Source organism: Cervus elaphus, chromosome 1 (assembly GCF_910594005.1).
Source record: "Cervus elaphus chromosome 1, mCerEla1.1, whole genome shotgun sequence".
Classification (NCBI taxonomy): domain Eukaryota; kingdom Metazoa; phylum Chordata; class Mammalia; order Artiodactyla; family Cervidae; genus Cervus; species Cervus elaphus.
The window spans coordinates 57203834-57226559 of NC_057815.1; the positions used below are offsets into that span (position 1 = coordinate 57203834).

The 22726-nt window shown below is 36.6% G+C and overlaps 1 protein-coding gene across 6 annotated transcripts in view; it reads left to right on the forward strand.

Annotated features, from left to right (window-relative positions):
- STK33 (serine/threonine kinase 33) overlaps positions 1 to 22726 on the forward strand; it is a 187494-nt gene that overhangs the window by 159293 nt on the left and 5475 nt on the right. For all 6 annotated transcript variants that reach the window (XM_043903854.1, XM_043903818.1, XM_043903845.1 and 3 more), the window contains one exon: positions 7922 to 8119. In XM_043903854.1, coding sequence (XP_043759789.1) covers positions 7922 to 8119 — 198 coding nt within the window. The remainder of the gene's footprint in view (positions 1 to 7921; positions 8120 to 22726) is intronic.

Sequence of the window (22726 nt, forward strand, 5' to 3'; positions counted from 1 at the left end):
TTCCCTCTTCCTAGAGAATGAATAAATTGTGGTATAGTCTGACAATGGAATATTTTACAACTGTGAAATGGTTGAGCCACATGTAATAATATCTATGAAGTGATGAAATTTATTTTTGAAGTAATCATGGTTTTGTTAAGATATAATTTACTTACTATAAAATACACAGATTTTAAGAGTTTAGCTGATGAATTTTTATATATGTATACTTTTGTGTAACCACTGCCCAGAACAAAATACAGAACATTTCCACCCCCACCAGAAAGTTCTTTTGTTCCTTTTTCCTAAGTTCATTTTGTGCCACTCACCAGCAATGGTGTGAGAGTTCTAGTTTTGCTCCCCATCCTCTCCAATGCTTGGTATTGTTAGTATTTTTAATCTAGATACTTTGGTAGATATACAATGGTATCTCATTGTGGTTTTAATCTGTGTTTCCCAAATGACAAATGAAATTGGTCATGTTTTATGTTTATGCTAATTTATTTATTTATGCTAATTGTCCTTTTGAATATCTTCTTTTATGAAATGTCTGTTCGGGTCTTTCTCCCATTTTCTATTTCTTTTTTAAATGTATTGATTTATATAAGTTTGTTACATATTTTAGATGTAAGCCTTTGTCACATATACACACAAATATATGTACAGTAACAAGCATTATAAGAAGGTGACTTAAGAACATGAGAAGAATTACTGCATATCCTTGCTCAAGCAGGTGTCCTATGAAAAAGGAGAGATCATTAGAAATTGAGGGTCTTGAAACTGATCCCCTGCAAACTATCCCTGCCCCCACAGGCCATATGAAGTCTTCTTATACAGGCAGGTACACACTACCTACTCCAGTCTGAAGAATGTTGGTTTGGAATATATTGAGTCTGTTTTCATTTTTCTAGCTTTATTGAGATATAATTGATATATAGCATTATACAAATTTAAGATGTACAATGATTTTATATATATATTATGAAATGATAATCACAATTAGTTAATACATCCATCACCGGTATAGATTAATGTTTTTATTGTGATAAAAACTTTAAAGATCTATCCTCTTAGCAGCTTTCAAGTATACATTACAATATTGAAGGCTCAGCAACACCTCTAGCTAGAAATTCTTGGCAGACAATTGGAAATGCAATTTTGGTATAAGGGTAAATTACTCAACTTCTCAGGCAGTTTCCTCTTAAAGAACAGGAGAATCAACACCAACCTTGCCTGTTTTCATTATTTGTTCTACTTGTAAAAACAAAATCACTGAGGTGACTGTTAGGAAAAACTTTTAAGTGGTGCACTTGCTTACTTTAGTGATCCATTATTACCTTTCTCCACTGCTGCCTTGGACTCACTGAGACCCATTAGGACATGTTTAGTGATTTTATTGGGTGCCGTCTGTCCTATGATTTATGCTATTTCTTTTCCTATATAATTTATATTAATTGTTAGTCATATAATAGTGGCCATTACCCTCGGTAAATGATTTAAATGGTAAACAAAGCAGGAAAAATAACTTCCTCCCTCTATTCCCTCATTCCCTCTTATTAAAGATAACCATTGTTAAATCTCTTATGTCTTCTTTTAAATACATTCTGTATATTTTTTTGTATCTACTTTTCACAAATGGATTTATATTACGCAAACTTTTCTTTTTCATCAAATGTATTTTGGAACGATTTCCTTATTTTTTAAAAGCAGCATTGTATCCAAGACCATGGATACGCTATTATTTTTCCCTTCTGAATATGAAATATTTAAACTGTTTCAGGACTTTTCTATTACAAACAATGGTGCAACAAATGTTCTTGTAAATATATGTTTGTATACTGTGTCAGCATATAGGATAAATTCTTAAAAGTTGAACTACTGGTCTGTGAGAGTATGCTTTACACATTTTGATGGTTTATTACTGACTAATCCTCGCATAAAAGGCAAGTAAATGAGAAACCTGTTTCCCCACACCCTCACCAAGAGAATCATCAAACTTAAATTTATGTCCATCTATTAGGTATAAATTGGTAACTCATTGAGCATCCTTTTATGTGCTTTTTTTATAAAGTGACTATTACATTTTCCTGGTGGTAAAGAATCTGCCTGAGATGTGGGAGGACCTGGGCTCAATCCCTGGGTCGGGAAGATCTGGAGAAGGGAATGCCAGTCTACTCCAGCATTCTTGCCTGGAGACTCCCATGGACAGAGGAGCCTCGCAGCTTATAGTGCATAGGGTTGCAAGGAGTCAGACACGACTGAGCCGCTAAGCAGCAGCAGCATCCATTTTCCTGTTGAAAACATTTTATCCCTCAAAACATTACAAAGTAAAGTGCTCTAGCTATTTATGAAAAGTAGAAAATAAAGACTCTGAAGTCCCAGAATGTTTCCTTTTAGCTTAGCTTATTTTATGTTTTAAACCATCTTATCCCAACTCATACATATTATTCATTCATTTAAAAATACTTATTAAATATTTATTATTTACAAAATACTGATAGGCTCTATCCTTGAAAAGGCAAATTTTGTTAGATGATGATGTATGCTTGGGTCTGTATTTGTAGGACCTGCCTACTCAGGTATTAAGTCCAAGTGTTGGTATTTGACCAAACTTCTCCTCTGAGTGTTCAGCTTTCTAGCTTTTCAAAATAAAGTAATCTCAAGCTGTTAGTTAAACAAGTAGAAATTTGTTAACCAAAAGGTTGGCTTTCTACTTATGAGAGCCTCAGATTATCAGTCTGTTACTGCTGCGTTCTTGCCATTCGCTGTTTCATGGTTGATGAGTTCGGGGCGTGACTCCCTGAACACAGCCAATAAAGGGAGTTCAGAAGTTACTGTTCTGATGGTGAGGTATCTCCACAATCTGCAGTGTCTACCCTAAAATTATACCAATTTTTGTTTGGTTGATTCATGTATAATTTCTCTTGAGCCTAGAAGGCTCATAACACGCAGCCTGGGCCATTTATTCATCTGATCAGTGCAAGTATTTGATGCAATTTCTCCTTCAACTGCTAGCAGGCAGGAAGCAGGGAGTCTAGTAAGTTATTGGATGGGCTTTAGACAAGAGGGAAAGTGTGGAGTCCATACCACTGTTTGTGCCCTGTTTGATATCACAAGAAAATATAGGAAGCAAGTAGTTAAAATTTTATAAATTATAGAGTGTTTTTGAGGGGATAATGTTCCTGTTCTGGATCTTTTGCTCTTCTCCCAGTCTCTTTGAAATAAGAAATAGGATCATTTATTTGAATACAAAGGTGCTCTACTTTAGACTTGTAGCGTGTCAGTCACCAAGCTCTTGGGGGGGTGTGTGTGTGTGTATGTGTGTGTCTATGTAAATCAAGCATCTGAAAGATTGCTAGAAATGCAGGTTCAAGATAGTACAGGTAGTTCTTGCTTTGCATAGTAGTGCAGAACCATAAAAATAGTGTATATTACAGAGTGAAGTAAGCCAGAAAGATAAAGAACATTACAGCATACTAACACATATATATGGAATTTAGAAAGATGGTAATGATAACCCTATATGCAAAACAGAAAAAGAGACACAGAAATACAGAACAGACTTTTGAACTCTGTGGGAGAATGTGAGGGTGGGATGTTTCAAAAGAACAGCATGTATACTATCTATGGTGAAACAGATCACCAGCCCAGGTGGGATGCATGAGACAAGTGCTCGGGCCTGGTGCACTGGGAAGACCCAGAGGAGTCGGGTGAAGAGGGAGGTGGGAGGGGGGATCGGGATGGGGAATAAGTGTAAATCTATGGCTGATTCATATCAATGTATGACAAAACCCACTGAAATGTTGCGAAGTAATTAGCCTCCAACTAATAAAAAAATTAAAAAAAAAATAGTGTATATTGAAGCTGTGAAAAATGATTTTAATAATCAATGGAAAAATTATGATCTATGTCCTTTAAACTTTTTGTTAAATGTTATAAAACTCCCTAACTGTTAATTGGAGAAGGCAATGGCACCCCACTCCAGTACTCTTGCCTGGAAAATCCCATGGACGGAGGAGCCTGGTAGGCTTCAGTCCATGGGGTTGCTAAGAGTCAGACACGACTAAGCGACTTCACTTTCACTTTTCACTTTGATGCATTGGAGAAGGAAATGGCAGCCCACTCCAGTGTTCTTGCCTGGAGAATCCCAGGGACGGGGGAGCCTGGTGGGCTGCCGTCTATGGGGTCGTACAGAGTCGGACATGACTGAAGTGACTTAGCAGCAGCAGCAACTGTTAATTATAAATAAATATAGGGAATGAGACAAAAGTGAAGCTATTTTTTTTGCACTGTAATTTAAAACATTAGAAATATTGAGAATTAAAGTATCTTATTTTTTGGTTAAAAACTTATCAAGATTAGTTTAAAGAATGCTTACCTTCTTATAATACAGAGGGAAATATCTTTTTTATGCCTTGGCAAATTGTCACAGTGTTTTACAAGCTTGGATTAACTTGTAACATGGTATTCTTTGTCCTTCCAATGTCATGAAATATCTCTGAAAATTCTTTAAATTTGTTTTTTTTTTGTGGGCACCATATTCTCTGAAGTATCTTCATCCTTCCTCATTTGCCTTACTAAGTTCCTTTGGTTGCACATCTGGATTCTTTCAGTGACAGTGTCAACATTCTCATGGTCAGCTATTTCTTCTGTTACCCATTTACGTTTGATTCAGATTTTACTTCCAGTATTATCACTTTAGTTTCTTTGTTGCAATTTCATCTTTGTTGGCAAATTACCTGGGAGACAAGGAAGCAACACAGCTGCACACATTGCTGTCTGTGTGTGAACTGAGTGGCAGATGGATGGTGTCCAGTCACCAACAGACATGACTGGTCACTGACAATGATGCATATCTGCAATTTACATGGTGATTGTGTATTGAAGAGCTCGCAGTGAAGTTTGAACTTTATGCAATGATAGTTAATGTACCATAGTGACTAAAATTTGAACAGTGTTGCTGGGTGACTGATACTATTTAACAAATTCATGATGACTGAAATTCATGCATATCAGGGCTGTGCGAAGCCAATACTGCCTAAATAAATTGGCTATCACATGGTACTGATTGCATATGATTTCTGTAGTAATTACAGTTTTGTTGGGTATGCTGATTGTACAGTGAGCTCATTCTTTTGCACTTTTTGGAGGTGACTCACAGAATGTAAATTTTAATCTTCTATCTACCTATATCAGGACAGGCCAGATTATGCTGTGGTAACAAACAACTCCCAAATCTCAGTGTTCTTGACACCTTCCATGGCACATTGGCTTGGAGGAGGGAAGCAAGTTCCGTTTCACTTTGTCTTCACTCAGGTACTCAGGCTGTGCTTCTGTTGTGACTAATGCAGGTATTGAGAACATGTGAACCACAAGCTTTCAAAGTTTCTATCTAGAAGTGATACACACTATTTCAAATCACATTTTCACTGGTCAAAACAAGTCATATGGTCATGTCCCAAAAGAAGTAGAGAGGCAAGATTCTAGTATGTGCCTTGAAGACAGGAATGTTGGGTAAGCACCATCAATAACTTCTGTGGATCCAGAGAGTTAACTTGTGGAGAGTTTATCAGGGAAGGGCAGTTGAGGACTAGGATTACAGACCTAGATGTGTCAGATTATCTCTGTTTTCTAATGAGAGATTGAAGTTCAAGGCAAAGTTGTGTGTACTGGTATTCTAGGAGCCTGGACACTGTGATTAGTGTTCCAGGTTGCAATGAAGCCAGGAAGTTATACTAGAGGCCAGATGAATCATTGGTAAAGCAGGGCTGTTGACAGAACCTTGGAGATCAGAAATCATTCAGATGAGAGCTCCGAGACTATCTACTGTTCTAAACAATTTCAATTCCTTTTTGGCCTCTGAGTCTTCATCTGTGCTTCATTTAAGTTGATGACATCTTTGGAAGTTCTGGGATACTTAACAGAGAACTTAAGCCTCGAAAGAAGTGTAGGCTAGGGGTTGGCAGAAGGCATGGTAAGGGTATTCTGGGAGTAAATGGGTAGAGGCTGCAGAAATGCAACCAAAAGTAGGATGCTGTGAAAGTGGTAAGAATATAGATCTTCTTTAAAAAGGATAACGTTGAAGAACTGCAGGGAGTGAATTACATAATGATCGTCATTTAGTTACTACTATTCCATGCTTTGTATTTGTCTGTGTCTTTAACCCGGAATTTATTAAGCTGTGCAAATCCTCCACAGTGTACTCAGATGGCTGCCGTTAAAGTGCCTGGCTGTTTACTACTCTGTATCCCTGTTGCTTAATGCTTCAATCCATTCACATGTCAAATTAATTTAGAATCACTCCATAGTTGTGCTCATGCCTAAACTTCCTGTTTTTAATCTAAATGTGATCCAAACTTCTTGTCCAGACTTTCTCTACTAGTCTGCATTAGGAGCAAAAATATTTAAGGTATATCTAATCTAGCAGGAGCCCTGTGAGACTGCATTCATGCATTTCCTTGCATTAGATGGAATATTTTATTTGAGAAAAATATAGCTAATATTAAGTGGTTAATTTTCGTATGATCTACTCACATCTGGAATTAAACAGTGCATAGAATACATTATAATCAAATGATCACATTATATCAAAATCTTCCAGTCAACTAAGAGCTTTCAAGTCAAACATCTTTATTCTTGGATACAATACCAGACTAATCAGCTGAACTTAGATTTTTTACCTAGACATTTTGAAGTTATGTAGACTTACCCATAGGGCTTCCCTGGTAACTCAGAGGGTAAAGAATCTGCCTGCAGTGCAGGAGACCCAGGTTCAATCCCTGCGTAGGGAAGATCCCCTAGAGAAGGGAATGGCAACCCATTCCAGTATTCTGGCCTGGAGAGTTCCATGGTCAGAGGAGTCTGGTGGGCTACAGTCTATGGGGTCGCAGAGTCGGACATGACTGAGCAACTAACACACACGTACACACAGGCTTACGCTTAGTGTTGGACCCAGTAGACTTTGGACAACTTCTTTCATTCTTTCAGTTTCTCTATTAATTTTCTAAGAACAGAGCTGTAAGGGGGTCTTTGTATTCCAAGGACTTGCCCTATCTAGTGGTCTTTTGCACAAGCATGCTGTATTATTCTTTTTTTTTTTCCATTTATTTTTATTAGTTGGAGGCTAATTACTTTACAATATTGTAGTGGTTTTTGCCATACATTGACATGAATCAGCCACGGATTTACATGTGTTCGCCATCCTGATTCCCCCTCCCGCTTCCCACTCCATCCCATCCCGCTGTGTCTTCCCAGTGCACCAGCCCTGAGCACTTGTCTCATGCATCCAACCTGGGCTGGTGATCTGTTTCACCCTTGATAGTATACTTGTTTCAATGCTATTCTCTCTGAACATCCCACCCTCGCCTTCTCCCACAGAGTCCAGAAGTCTGTTCTATACGTCTGTGTCTCTTTTTCTGTTTTGCATATAGGGTTATCGTTACCATCTTTTTAAATTCCATATATGTGCATTAGTATACTGTATTGGTCTTTATCTTTCTGACTTACTTCACTCTGTATAATGGGCTCCAGTTTCATCCATCTCATTAGAACTGATTCAAATGAATTCTTTTTAATGGCCGAGTAATATTCCATAATGTATATGTACCATAGCTTCCTTATCCATTCATCTGCTGATGGGCATCTAGGTTGCTTCCATGTCCTGGCTATTGTAAACAGTACTGTGATGAACTGTATTATTCTTTTAAAACTGAATATTCTCCCACCCCTAAATTTTGGTATATTGTAAAAAGTATTAGTGAAGAGGTCTGAGACATGTCAGCTCAAGGAGTATTCTCAAAAGGGCATCAGAAGTTTTGCTATTTATTCAACATTATAATTTTTCCATGTGACTTAATGAATTTGTGAGATTATATTACTAAAATATGTAAGAGTCTTCAATTTTTTAACTGTTTATAACCAAAAATTCATCATTTAATATTAGGGCAATACACTTTCTTCAGCGAGACCAACCAATGTGTTAGAAATGATGAAGGAATGGAAAAATAACCCAGAAAGTGATGAGGAAAGCACAACAGACCAAAGAGACAGCGGGTCTGGTCAAGAGGATTTGAAAGTGTACCAAGCCAGCAGAAATGTCCCTAATGTCAGTAACTCTTCAGATGAAGAGGAAGGAAAACAGGTAGGAAGAACCAACAAAACAAGTAGGAAAAACAATTGTTTCATTTCTCCAAACTGTAAAATACCTTCACAACACTTGGAACATTTTTGCAACTCTTTTTTATTGTTGGATTGTAATGGTTTGTAACAAAAGAGACTTGCATGATAAAGAAAGTAAAGCTTGAAACTAGCATGATTTAGTGATGTGGGCTAGATGCTTATTTTAAGATCCGTGATTATATAGGGGAGGGGTCTGCAAACTTTTCCTGTAACAAATAGTGAATATTTTAGGCCATAATAGTCTCTGTCACAACTTCTCAACGCTGATGTTATAGCATGAACACAGGGATAGACAACAACTGAATATTCCAGCGAAACTTTACAGAGACAGGTGGTGTGCTAGATTTGGCTAATGGGTCACAATGAATAATGTATGTATTTTACCAGGCTATACAATTTGGAATGGGTTTATGTATTACTTCAAAAATTACTATTACATTAGTTAGTCATTTCCAATTTTATGATACCTAAAATTGTTTGTATAGGCTTATTATCTTACTTTATTAGATATAGTTTTATTCTTTTTGGTGAATAAAATTTAGTAACATTTGGTTAATTCTAGATTGCATTCTGCTAATTCAATATCTTGACAATTTACCCAAATCCTCTTTTCTTTTGTTTCTGTAATTGAGGAAAAACTTTCTGTATGTTTGTTCTCATTCTTGTCTTGAAGTCTAATCAGCATATTTGAGCTCTTCTTTAATGATGGAACATCTTGCCATCAGGGGCCAGATTTACCTCTGGGCACCCCAGACTTCTTATGAGGAGTTGCTGCTTTTCAGTTCTCTGAGACCTAGAGACGGCAGAGTGGAGAGAGGGACTGGAGGGTAAATCCTGATCCACAGTCAGGAAGGTACAGCCTGGCTGCCTGTACCTGCCCTGCCACGAATTCTGTCAGAAAGTTGAGGAAAGAGACCCAGTAGAGTGATCTGGTTGATTTTTATTTACTCATTGGGAACTTCTTCATCTAGTTGATAGCAAATGTCTAGATAATAGGCTTAACATTTAATTACTTAGACATTTTGAAATAGCTATATTTTTATGTAATGTAAACATAAGGTTATTGAATCCCTTTCACCTTCTCCAGTCTGTCAACAACTCCTGCAGTGCTCAGCAGCTGTGTGTATTTGGTATTCTTGTTAAAAATAGCATCCTAAAAACCCATGTTTGCATTTCCTCGTTGAACATAGTTTGAAAAATTTCTTGTTAGCTGACTTAGAATTTTATACACACATACATGCGCACACACACATACATAAACATACTCACACATATATACATACACACATACACTCACACACTCTCATACACATACATTACGTATTACATACATGCATCAACAATAATATACTCACACACGGTAGTGATGTTTTAGTTGCTAAGTCATGTCTGACTCTTGTAACCCCATGGATTGTAGCCCACCAGGCTCCTTTGTCCATGGGATATCCCAACCAAGATTACTGGAGTGGGTTGCCATTTCCTTCTCCAGAGGATCTTCCTGACCCAGGGATCAAACCCAGGTCTCTTGCAGGCAGTCTCGTGTATTGCAGACGGATTCTTTACCAACTGAGCCACCAGGGAAGCTTGTATATGTGTATATATCTACATATATGCATATATACAAGTATATTTATATATGTATATACTCATATATATACAAACACAAATCCATGCATACACACATTACCTTTTGTAGTCTTGGATTATATCTATGTTCACTGATCTGAACATAAAATTTCCTTGTAAACCAAATGTTTGGTCGTCTTCCATCTCCTTTCTCATTGCTCTGTCACGTCTCTGCTCTCCTCCTACGCTCTCTTTGAGTCAGAGTAGAGGGATAACACTTGCCGTGATGTTCTCAGTGTGGTGTTCTCAGCTACTTCCAATTAGGGAACAGAAGGATTGAAATTTGAGGTGCTTATGGATGCTAGAACTAGACTCAGTGGATTGAAAATTTAAGAATATACATTTCTACTTAGCAACAAGAACTTTTCCACAATCAGAGCTCACCTGCAGTAGCACAGGCAGGACTGTGGATAGTAAATCTCACCTTTCAGCCATTGAAAGCATTCATACAAACTCTGGAAAACTACTTGTTATAAATGCTGTGCCAGGAATTTCTACATAATGGGTAGGCGTTTGCCCTGGATGTCCTTTAAGGACTTTCCTGTGCTTAGGTTTTGGCTGTAACATCTTGGGAGGAATACCTTACCTTATTTGGGAGTTTTTTTGAAGAGTGTTACCCCTTAAAAGAAAGTCTTCTCTTGTATATTAGCTTTTTCATGGATTTTTATGAATAAATATGCACTTTGTTAATTACTTTGAAGTTGAGTTTAAGAAATTACTTCTTTTTTCCCCCCCAAATCTTCATTAACAGCAAATAGTAGAGTATAAGATCTAAAGTGATAACTGAAAATAGGATTGGCCGTTTAGTCTTGAGTCCGCGCAGGATTCATATAGTAACTAGTATCCTTAAGAGTGAAACTTTAATTTTATTAAAAATCATTCTAATAATACTGAAATATTTCCCATGGGAAAAATTCATTTGTTAAAATTAGATTATATGGATAATTTGATATGATAAATATTTACACTTACTATAAAGAGATGTATATGATTCTTTTTCCATTAAAATTTTTGAAGTTTGGCTTTACTGTAAATGCAGGTTGCCACAGATCCTGCTTTCCATAGTATCACTGTTCTCTCTTCTGGAGAATCTGATAAATCCATTTAGAGCTCCTGATTTTGTAATTCTCACACTTTTTAGATAAGTGGCAAAGTGCTTGGAAAACTAGCAGAAAAAATGAGGAATTATTTAAAAACAAAAACAAAACACTTGAACTAAGCACCTTCCTCTTTCTCTGGGTAACTCTTCCTTATTTCCAAATGCCCTGGGCATTATGGAAAAATACAGTGTGTATCTCCTGATTGTTCATGTTTGGCTGAAGATATTATACTTCACCATTTCAACCTTATTTTCAAACAGTTGGCATTTGGCAATGTCCATTTTTTAAATTTTCATTTTCAACCTTTAGTTTGTTTTTGGTAGGTGTATTTTTTTGAAGATAGAACTGTTCTCTCATATATCTTGTATTTTACAGCCTGAGTACATCTAGAAAGTATTTTGTGTTATTGGGAACCCTCTAAATTCCCCACAGTGGGTTCTTAATCTGCTCTATCAGGCAGACCCAGAGTTTAACTCCTATAGCAGCATTGACTCATCTTCAGACGAGACACTTGGCAGACTATTGCTTGTTGTAAGAACATGCCTTTTCGCGTTCAGTCCTTAGTGATTTCTGATAAGCAGTACACTACTTTCATTGTTCATTAAGCTCAAAAAACAATCAAAGAGAAATGAAGGCCTGTAATTAAAATGCACAGCCCCATAACCATAGAGGGAGGGACTAGCAACTCTGCATGTAGCAAAAGTATATTTGCATTATAGAATTCTCCCTTAATAAAGAAGAAACTTCTTAGCTGTTAATTTGTTTGCTGAACACAGTCTTGAATATACTTATTTAGTGAAAATGGAAAATTTTTGTGATCATTTTTCTTGACTGAAAACATGGACTTTATAGAATCAAGGAAATGGTACGTGTATCAGATTTTTTTATCCAGTCTAGAAAATAGAAAGGCAAGGTGTCTTAGCAACTTTGAAAGGTTATTTTGAGCAATGCAATGTGTTCATTATCAGTTCTTAAAAGACAAAGAATATTTGAATTTAAATAAGATTGAAATTAAACAGTTGAACTTTGTGGTATATTGACCTGTTGCTCTGAAGAAAAAGTCAAGTTTTCTTAGTATTTTAGTACTGTAGGATAAAAATTTCTGTTCTTACAAATTAAATCTTAGTTCCCTGAACCCCTGTGAATCATGTGCAGATTTTGTGGTTCTTCCATGTTTTGGGCACACTTTTATATTCCATTACAGAAGCACTGTAATCTGGCATGTGTGCCAAAGCATTCCATTTACAGTGTCCTACTGGTTAAAAGCACAGATTCTAGATCTGGGCTGCCTCAATTCAAATCCTGGCTTCACCACTTACAAGCTTTAGGACCTTGGGCAAGTCTCTTGGCCTCTGTTTCCTCATATCTAACATGGGAATAATAATGATGTCAACCAAGGGATAAATGAAATCATGCATATAATACTCTTGACATATGGTAAGCATGCATTAATGTTAGCTATTATTAATTTTATTATTATTTTGCTAAAAACCATGATGGCTTCCATGTGGCTCAGATGGTAAAGAATCTGCCTGCAATGTGGGAGACCTAGGTTCGATCCTGGATTGGGAAGAGGCCCTGGAGAAGAGAATGGCAACCCAATCCAGTATTCTTGCCTGGAGAATCCCATGGACTGACGGGCTGCAATCCATGGGGTCTTAAAGAGCCAGACATGACTGAGAGACTGACACTCTCACTTCAAAGAGCTTGCTTAGAATATTGCTAAAATTGCATGTTCTTTCTTGTCTGCTTTAAGGCTCCTTTGGGCAGAGGTGTGGGCCTAAACTAATGAACAAACTAAGAAATATCATTTTCAAAGGTGATCAGGTGATGCTTCCAGCCTCACCTGCCCTCTCAGTTTGGCAAGATCCCTAAGGCACTGTGGTAGGTTGGATTGTTTTTCCCAATTATTTAAAACCTCTCTGTAAGGAATATGTACATTCCTACCTGTTTCTCCCTATTAGAGTAGATGGATATTTTCTCATCTCACTAATGTTGGTCTTAGCTATATTATTGACTTTAGCAAACAGAATGTTGAGGTGTGCTATAAGCAGAGACCATAAAAGTGTTTGCATGATTTAGCTTGCTCTCTTGTATTTTGGCCACCTGCCATGAGAAGAACATGACTATAGAAGCCACAGTTCTTGGGATTATGAAGGTCTGTGGAACAGACTTGGAACCCAATACAAAACCTGAAGTCCAGCCTAGCACCTCCAAATGAAAATTAATGTTCATTGTTTTAACATACTGAGACTTTTCTAGTTCTTTGTTATGTAGTTGTATAGAAAAGAGTTAACACAGCAAGCCTAAGCTGCTATCTTTGAAAAGGCCTGTTTTCAAGGTTAGCCCTTGGCTAGGTTTTGGGAACTTAGATTTTGGGACAGCTACTCTTAACTGATAAGAATGATTAATTGTGCCTAAACCTTACCAACAATACAGTTAATGCTGACCACCTGCTTTCCCTCTGGAAGTCTGGGATTTTGGTAGGTGCTAGGCAGAGAATGCCCCCATGGTCAGCTACCAATAAAAACGCTGGGTGTTGAGTCTGAGCTTCCCTGGTTGGCAGCCTTTCACATGTGTTGTCACAACTTGTTGCTGGGGTAATTAAGTGCATCCTGTGTGACTCCTGGGAGAGGACTCTTAGAAGCTTGAACATAGTTTCCACTGGACTTCTCCTCAATGGTCTTTTTACTTCCTAATAGTGCTCCGCATCCTCTCACTATAATAAATCATAGCAATGAGTACAGCTCTATGCTGATTTCTGTGAGTCTTCATAGTGAATCATAGGACCTAGAGACCTCCCAAACACAGCAGCATAGCTGTAGCAATAGCTGATTAATACAGGTACAAATAATTAATTGTGCTATCATGAATTTTAGCCTGTTGTTCTTTGATCTAATGCTGTCAGCAAAGCCACTTGCTAGTTTGGATTCGCAGGCTTCCATAAACAACAAGGCTTTTGTCCCTACTTCTCTTCTATTAGAATCTCCTATGTAAGGCTTGGGTTTCACCACAGATTTAGCCAGACTTTTATGATTGAAGGGACATATTAGTGAATCTTTTCAAATCATTTCCCTGCTCTCCCAAACCTGGCTTTTGCTCAGCTCCCCTTAGAGATTATAACTGTTAGTATATGCTATGTATATTTTTCCCGATGGAGAACCAACCCATTGGGTTGGGTTGTAAAAACACTGCTTCAATTGCAAATGTATTAATTTGGGTCCATTCATCTCTTATCCTACCTTTGTGCTATAATTGTCTCATGTATTACATATATGTAATTATCAACCCTACAAAACAGTGTTTTAACTTTTGCTTTGAATAGTCTTATTTCCAAGAAATTAAAAGGAAAATTGTCTTTTATATTTACCCAGATACTTACCATTTCTGATGCTTTTCTTTCCTTTCAGAAAATCTGTGCTTCCATCTAGTATTGTTTCTCTTCAGCCTGATGAACTTCCTTTGCATTTCTTGTATTGAACGTCTGCTCTCAGTTTTCTTTTATCTGAAGATGTCTTTATTTTGTCTTAATTTTTGAAGGACATTTTCTCTGTTTACAGAGTTCTAGTTTGACAGGTAATTTTGGTCCACACTTTAAAGATGTTCTTCTTCTGCCTTCTGGCGTCGAATTCTCTGATAAGGAGTCATTGGTAATTTGAAGTGTTCTTTTCCTGTATGTAATGTGTCGCTTTTCTCTGAATGTTTTCAGGATTCTCTCTTTATCTTTGGTTTTCAGCAATTTGAGTCATATTGCTTAGACGTGTTCTTCACGTTTATCTTGCTTGGGATTTGCTGAACTTCTTGGATCTGTATTTCTGTCTTTTGCTAAGTTTGGGAAATTTTGTAAGCACTTTCTTCTTTTTTCTGATACTCTTAATTGCTCATATGTTAGACCATTTGATATTGTTCAGTAAGCCTCCAAGGCTGTGTTCATTTTTTTCAATCTGTTCTTTAAATTGGATACACTCTATTGATCTATCTTCAGGTTTACTCTTTCCTCAGTTGTGTCCATTTTCCTGTTAAATCTGTCTGGTTTAATACTTAATTTCAGATACCATATTTTGTTTTAAAATTATTATTTGGGTCTTTTTTATTATTTGTTTTTCTATGGAGACCTATTTTATTTATAATATAATTTTTCACTTTACATTATTGATAATAGTAATGATAATCACCTGTTTGCTAATTCCAGTATCTGGGTTCATCTCAGAATCTGTCTCTATTGATTGTTATTTCTGTTAAGTAATTTTGGATTGTATCCTGGACATTGGAAATGTTGTATTGTATTAACTCTGAATTCAACTGTGTTCCTTCAAAAAGTGTTGACATTTCTGTTTTAGCAGGTATTTAGTTGATTGGATAAAAACTGAAAATTGTTTCTTAGCAGTTCAAATCTTAGATTGGTTCATTTATCTTAGGTGAATGGAATATAAGATTCTCTTTCTCTGGCTATCTGCTTTAGGAATTCTCTCACTACTCTTTGGCATCTGTGGTTGCTTTGAATTCTGCCCATTAGTTCTTTAGATCAGAGAGAGAAAATTGTGAAAGCATCTAGAGTAGAGGGAGGAGGCACATTACCATCAAAGGAGCAATTTTGACATATCAACAGAAATAATGGAAGCCAGAAGATAGTGGAACAACATTGTTAAACTGCTAAGTGGAAAATAATATAAAACAAGAAGCCTGTCAACTTGGAATTCTATATCTGCTGATATTTTCCTTCAAAGATAAACATAAAATTTTAAAAAGTTTTCAACTGTGTAAAAGATGAGAGAATTTTTACCAGCATATTGCGCTATGAAAAGTGAAAGTGCTAGTTGCTCAGTTGTGTCTCATGCTTTGCAGTCCCTTGAACTGCAGCAGGCCAGGCTTCCCTGTCCTTCACTGTTTTCTGGAGTTTGCTCAAACTCATGTCCATTGAGTCAGTGATGCTATCCAACCATCTCATCCTCTGTCATCCCCTTCTCCTCCTGCCCTCAATCTTTCCCAGAATCAGGGTCTTTTCCTTTGAGTTGGTTCTTTGCATCAGTTGGCCAAAGTATTGGAGCTTTAGCTTCAGCATCAGTACTTCTAATGAATATTCAGGGTTGATTTCCTTTAGGATTGACTGGTTTGATCTCTTTGCTGTCCAAGGGACTCTCAAGAGTCTTTTCTAACACCACAATTTGAAAACATCAGTTCTTTGGCACTCAGCCTTCTTTATGGTCCAGCTCTCACATCCATACATGACTACTGGAAAAATCATGGCTTTGACTAGACGGACCTTTGTCAGCAAAGTAATGTCTCTACTTTTTAATAGGCTGTCTAGGTTGGTCATAGCTTTTCTTCCAAGGAGCAAGCATCTTTTAATTTCATGGCTGCAGCCACCATCTGCAGTGATTTTGGAGCCCAAGAAAGTAGTCTGTCACTGTTTCCACTGTTTCCCCATCTATATGCCATGAAGTGATGGGACTGGATGCCATGATGCATAAAAGTTAAAAAAGCAGGGTGACAATATACAGCCTTGACACACTTCTTTCCTAATTTTAAACCGTCTGTTGTTCCATGTCTGGTTCTAACTGTTGCTTCTTGACCTGCATACAGGTTTCTCAGGAAATAGGTAAGGTAGTCTGGTATTCCTGTCTCTTTAAGAATTTTACACAGTTTGTTGTGATCCACACTGTCAAAGGCTTTAGTATAGTCAATGAAGAAGTAGATGTTTTTCTGGAATTCCTTTGCTTTTTCTATTATCCATCAGATGTTGGCAATTTGATCTCTGGTTCCTCTGTCTTTTCTAAATCCAGCTTGTACATCTGGAAATTCTTGGTTCACATACTATTAAAGCCTTGCTTGAAGGATTTTGAGCATTACCTTGCTAGCATGTGAAATGAGCTCAGTTGTACTGTAGTTTGAACATTCTTTAGCATTGCTCTTCTTTGGGATTGGAATGAAAACTCACCTTTTCCAGTCCTGTGGCCACTGCTGAGTTTTCCAAATTTGCTGGCATATGGAGTGGAACACTTAACAGCATCATTTTTTAGGATTTGAAATAGCTCAGCTGGAATTCCATCACCTCCACTAGCTTTGCTCTTTATGTGAGTAGCCTTATATAAGAAATATATTGATATATATTTGGAATTCAATTTCTCTTCTTCCCTTTGCTTTTCTTTCCCTTCCTTCTTCCTTTTGAAAAGCACAGGAATGTGAGAGATAGTAAAACTGTAGCTGAAAACTTATATCAGAATATTCTGTCACTTGGACCTTGTGCAGGCCTATAATTTAAATGTGTGACTCTAGAAATGGTTGCTATGGTGATAAACCACTTTACTTAAATAGCATGTATTTTACTCAAAATTCAGAGAAATGGTAACAGTTTCTAGTAATCGTGTACTGGTATTAACTTCAAGGATATGCCTAGAGCTTACAGGTTTTGCATGTATTATAACCAGATGAGTTTATCAGGTTAAAGTTATGCCAGTGAATAATGAAATATGTGCACTTAGCCCAGTTTTCTTGTTATGTATATCACTTTGCACACATGGAGCCCCCTTTTCAAGATTAATAATATGATCTGGAGAAATCAGGCCCATGGTGCTGGATTACTGAAAAATAGAACTTGGGTGGGGGGAACCATATAAGGTTATCTTATCCATCATTCTACCTCGAGCAGGAATGACTGTTCTTCTGCAGTCCTGAACAGTAAGAGTTCACCGAAGATGCAGAACAATTGAGATGCTGCCTGCTTAGGTGCGCCCCTGCTGTAACCATCCTGACTGCAGCACTCGAGACGCTGTCTAGCTCCACAGTGCTAGACAGCATATTTCCTCTTATTCTTTATAAAGTTAGATTGAATAACTCTTATAAAGAAACTTCCATCCATTATCACATCAATAGCCTGTATGTAAACCTTCTCTGGTCTCTTTGTATCTATTCAGACTGGTTGCAGAATTTCAGGTATGAATTCTTCATGATAACTAAGGATAGAAGAATTTTTTCTTTGATTTCTAAGATGCTTTCGGATGATAGCCAGGTTCTTTTGGTCACTGTGCAGTGGTATGGTACACCAGTATCTTTAGAGCAGTTTGCAATGATTTTTAGATCCTCTCTTGGAGAACATTCTGTAGTGTCTTTTAGATGTTCTTCTGGACTAATTATTATGACCAACAATCTCATAATGATCATTTAGATAGACTCTTTCCCCCTAGAAATGAATATGGAGATTCATCTCTCATATTTCTCCCCCTTTGTACAATCTTATGGGAGTTCATCACCTTCTATGTGCCTTTCATGACCTGGAAGATCTTAGTAACTTCTAGCCTTGGCTATAGAAATTTCACTTTCCATTTCTCTGTTCTATTACTTACAAAACATAAAAAACTATAAAATTGCATCAGTTATAGCATAGATCCCTGAAGAATCCTATCAACTATGAGAGAAGAAAAAGAGAAACTTAAATTTTAGATAACCTGTAACCTACAAAAGAAACCTTCAAAAATCCTAGAGAAAAGCATAGAAGTTGGAATTTGCTTTGGTTATTTATATTCCAAGGAGATAAGATGCTTGGCTTTTGGTGAAGAAATCTATAGCTTGGCCTGAAGTGCACCATGTGGGCCAGCCTGCATCCATGTTTTTGTTAGCATCAGAGAACAGTTTCAGTGAGGGGATGTTTAAGAAGGAAGGCTGTCTTTAGGAAAGCTCTAATGATTCTGATTCCTAAACAATGGCATCCTAAATTTAATGCAACTTCAGATTAGCAAAGAGAAATGGTAAAGTACATACACACATAACATTTTACAAGGTATACACATACCACACAAAAGTTTTTAAGCATTTGCAATAAATATTTGCATAAAGGTAATAGATTTGCGTTGACGTTACCAGGGAGTAAAGGATAAACAAACATTGTGATTTGTTTTCATGCAGCCAGTTTCAGGCTGATTTTGAAGCTCAGTTAAAATGTGGTTGAATAAAAATATTTTCAAATAATGCTACCAACAAGGGATTCACTTCCAAAATATACAAACAGCTCATACAGCTTAATATCCAAAAGTCAAAGAACCCAATCAAAAAGTAGACATTTCTCCTAAGAAGACATATAAATGACCAAAGGCACATGAAAAGATACTCAGTATTGCTAATTCTTAGAGAAATGCAAATTAAAGCTACAAAAACACACTAGTCAGATGGCTATCATTAAAAAAATCTACAAATAATAAATGCTGGAGACAATGTGGATAAAAAGGAACCCTCCCAGTTTGTAGGAATGTAAATTGCTGCAGCCACTATGGAGGTTTCTTTTCTTTTTTATTTTTTTTTTTTATTTTTTTTAGTTACCATATGATCCTGCAATTCCACTCCTGGGCATATTTGCGGAGAAAACAGTAATTTAAAAAGATACATGCACCCTTTATTCGTAACAGCATGATTTAAAATAGCCAATACATGGAAGCAACCTAAATGTCCATCAGCAGATGAATGAATAAATAAAATGTGTCATATATATATATGAATATTACTCAGCTATAAAAAGAATGAGATAATGCCATATGTGGCAACATGGATGAACCTAGAGATTATCATATTAAATGAAGTAAGTCAGAGAAAGACAAATATCATAATATAATATTTTTTATATGTGGAATCTATAAAATTATACTGATGGACTTATTTACAAAACACAAATAAACTCACAGACATAGAAAACAAACTTGGAGTTGCCAAAGGGGATGCCAGGAGCAGGGAAGAGATAAGTTAGGAGGTTTTGATTAATATATTCATACTACTAATAAAATAGGTAAGCAACAAGGACCTATTGTATAGTACTGGAAACTATTCTCAATACCTATAAAGGAAAAGAATCTGAAAAAGAATATATATAGAACTGAATCACTTTGCTGTATATGTGAAACTAACCTAGCATTGTAAATTAACTATTATTGTAGTTGTTTAATTGCTAATTTGTGTCTGACTCTTTGTGACCCCATGGACTGCAGCCCACCAGGCTCCTCTGTCCATGGGATTTCTCAGGCAAGAATACTGGAGTGGCTTGCCAGTTCCTTCTCCAGAGGATCTTCCTGACCCAGGGATCGAACCCACGTCTCCTGTATTGCAGGCGGATTCTTTACCACTGAGCCACCAGGGAAGCCCAAATTAACTACACTTCAATTAAAAAAACAAGCAAAGCAAAAACATAAAAATAAGGTCATAATAACCAAAAATTATGGTTGGCTGTATTAGTTTTCATCAGTTTTTGATACCAAATTGAAAAAGAAATAAGAAAATAGGTACTCATAATGTTTCTGTAAGTGTATAAGGTGGTACAACTACAACAGAAGGCAATATGATGATGTCTCTCAAAATTACAAATCCATACAACTTATGACCCAGAAGTTCTACTTCTAAAATATATATCCTGTAGATATACTTACACATGTACACAATGACACAAGTACCAGATTATTCACAGAAGCATTATTTTTATCAGTTAAGATTAGAAATAACCTGAATGTCCATTACCAAGAAACTGACTAAATAAATTATGGTACATTCAGACATGAGAACACTGCATATGCTGAAAGAAGAATGAGACCTCTTTTATGTATTGACATGGAATGATGTTCAAGACTGTTGTTAGTTTAAAAATATCAAGGTTTAAAGACTGTTTACAGTGGGCTACCCATTTGTTTTAAAAAGTGAGAAGAAAGTGCATTGATATATAGATTAGACTGAACCACATAAAATTGCCATTATTAAGCTGTTTTGACTGAAAAAATAATGACCAATTCCACTTGGTTCCACCTAATACTTGCTTGAAGTTCCATAAAATTTCTCTGGGAACGTGCACTGTAAATTGACAGTTATTCATTGTCTCCAATGGGAGGCAGAGCTGAGTTAACTGGGGAGCAAGGAGGAGATTTTGAATGCTATGGATATTAAATCATGCGAATGTACTACCTTTTTAAAAAATAATTTACTAAAATTATATATAAGTAAAATACATAAATGTGGCTGAGTAATATGATTTTCTCATCTTGCTCTAAATGAAATTGAGACATACCATGTTCCTACCCTGAAGCAACCAAACATTTTGGTTTAGTTTCCTTTATCCTTCCACTTTGCCAGGAAATTCTGGGCATTATCTTAAGATATCTTATCTGAAGAAACCAGAACCTCTAGTGTTTCTGGAAAAAAAAAAAGAGAGAGACAATATTTATATCACTAATCCTGCCCATGGAGGCTGTTTCTGAGTATTTCTTCCTGATGACTTCAGCTTCTGAGTCTACTTTAATGACTCGAGTACATTAACAAATGGAAAATGAAGAAGGATGAAAATGTTAAACCAGATATGAGTATTAAACATGTTAAAGGGAAAATGACTGTCTCTATTTCTATTCTGTAGATTATTAGTTGCAGTGGACACATTGAAAAGCATTTCTTCAACTACTTAGATGGTAACTCAAGAGGTGGAAATGTCAAAAAAGAGGTTAAACTCAGATTCGCCTTTTAAGAGAATGTGTATGTCAAGTGACTTAAAATTTTATTAATTTAAATGCCCAAGCTAGGGACCAGTTCTGTACTTTTTAAACAAAGCAACTTTTCTTCAGCCTGTCCCTAGAACATCATGGGTGTTATACTCTTAGCCTGTTGCTAAGTGTAAGGAGTTTTCAAGGAGAAGACAACCTGTATTCCTGAACGCTAACACATTTTAATTATTTTCTGTTCGTTGAAAGATCACACAGAGAAGCAATCCAGAAATTTTCTTGAGAAAATGAATCTAAACAGAAAAGGACCTTTTTACATGTCCAAATTTATACAAATTAATTTTTCAATGTACAAAAATTACCAACTTAAGAATTAACGTATTTTATTTAATATGTTAATATTTTTATTTATTATTTATTTATTAAAATTAAATTTTATTAAAGTCATACATGAGTGATGGTCTGAAGAGGCACATATTTAAGGGTTGTCTGCAATAAGCAAACATCTGGTAAAGTTTCTCTTTCTTGAAATATAGGTACCAAAAATCCGTAAGTGACCTGAGGTTTTGCTGCAGCCCTGGGAGGTCACTTATTCACCAGACAAATACATATGAAGTGCCTACAGCCATGTATAGAACATGGTCACTTGTGTCATAAGAGTGATTAAAAAAAAACAAAATCTAACAACACATACACACGAGGTTTGTTTTGTGTTACGTGTAACCTTTTCACATTCTTTGAAAATTGTTAACCTGATTATTAACTCTTGTGTATAATTTCAGTTAGCCAGAGTATTAAGCTTACAAGCCTTTCCCAGATCATTGTATGTACACAAGCAGTCGCTGCATCTGTACCCCTGTGTCTGGTCCCCCGTCCTGCTTGCGTAGGTCTCCTGAGACATCCTCTGCTCTTTCAGAACTCTATGCCCAGCTTCTTTTAATGAGAAGTGATCACTTTTGAAATGAGTCTAAGGTCAAAATGGACTTTGCTTCCCTCACAACAGCAGGATTAGAGTCTGTTTTCTCTACTGTGGTGTGAAGTGACCTGAGAAAACACAATAGCCTATTAAAATTCTTTTTACTTGTTTTGTGCTTTAAAGTTCACAAAGTACTTCCATGGCCACCACAGTAGTTCATTCTCATCATAAGCCTATGTGGTAAATGTGCAAATACCATTTTCCTCATTTAAGCGTGAGGCATCAAGACTCCAAGAGGTCCTCATTCCTGCCCAAGTGGTGTGACTGAGGTTAGAAGCCAGGCCCTGGAATCAAGGCAGAAAAGGGTGAACACATGAGGAGTGGGCCACATGCAGCAACCTTATACCAAGTTAGAACAGTCATGATGCGCTTGTCGCGGAAGGCTCGTCTAGAAGTCTGTAAAGATG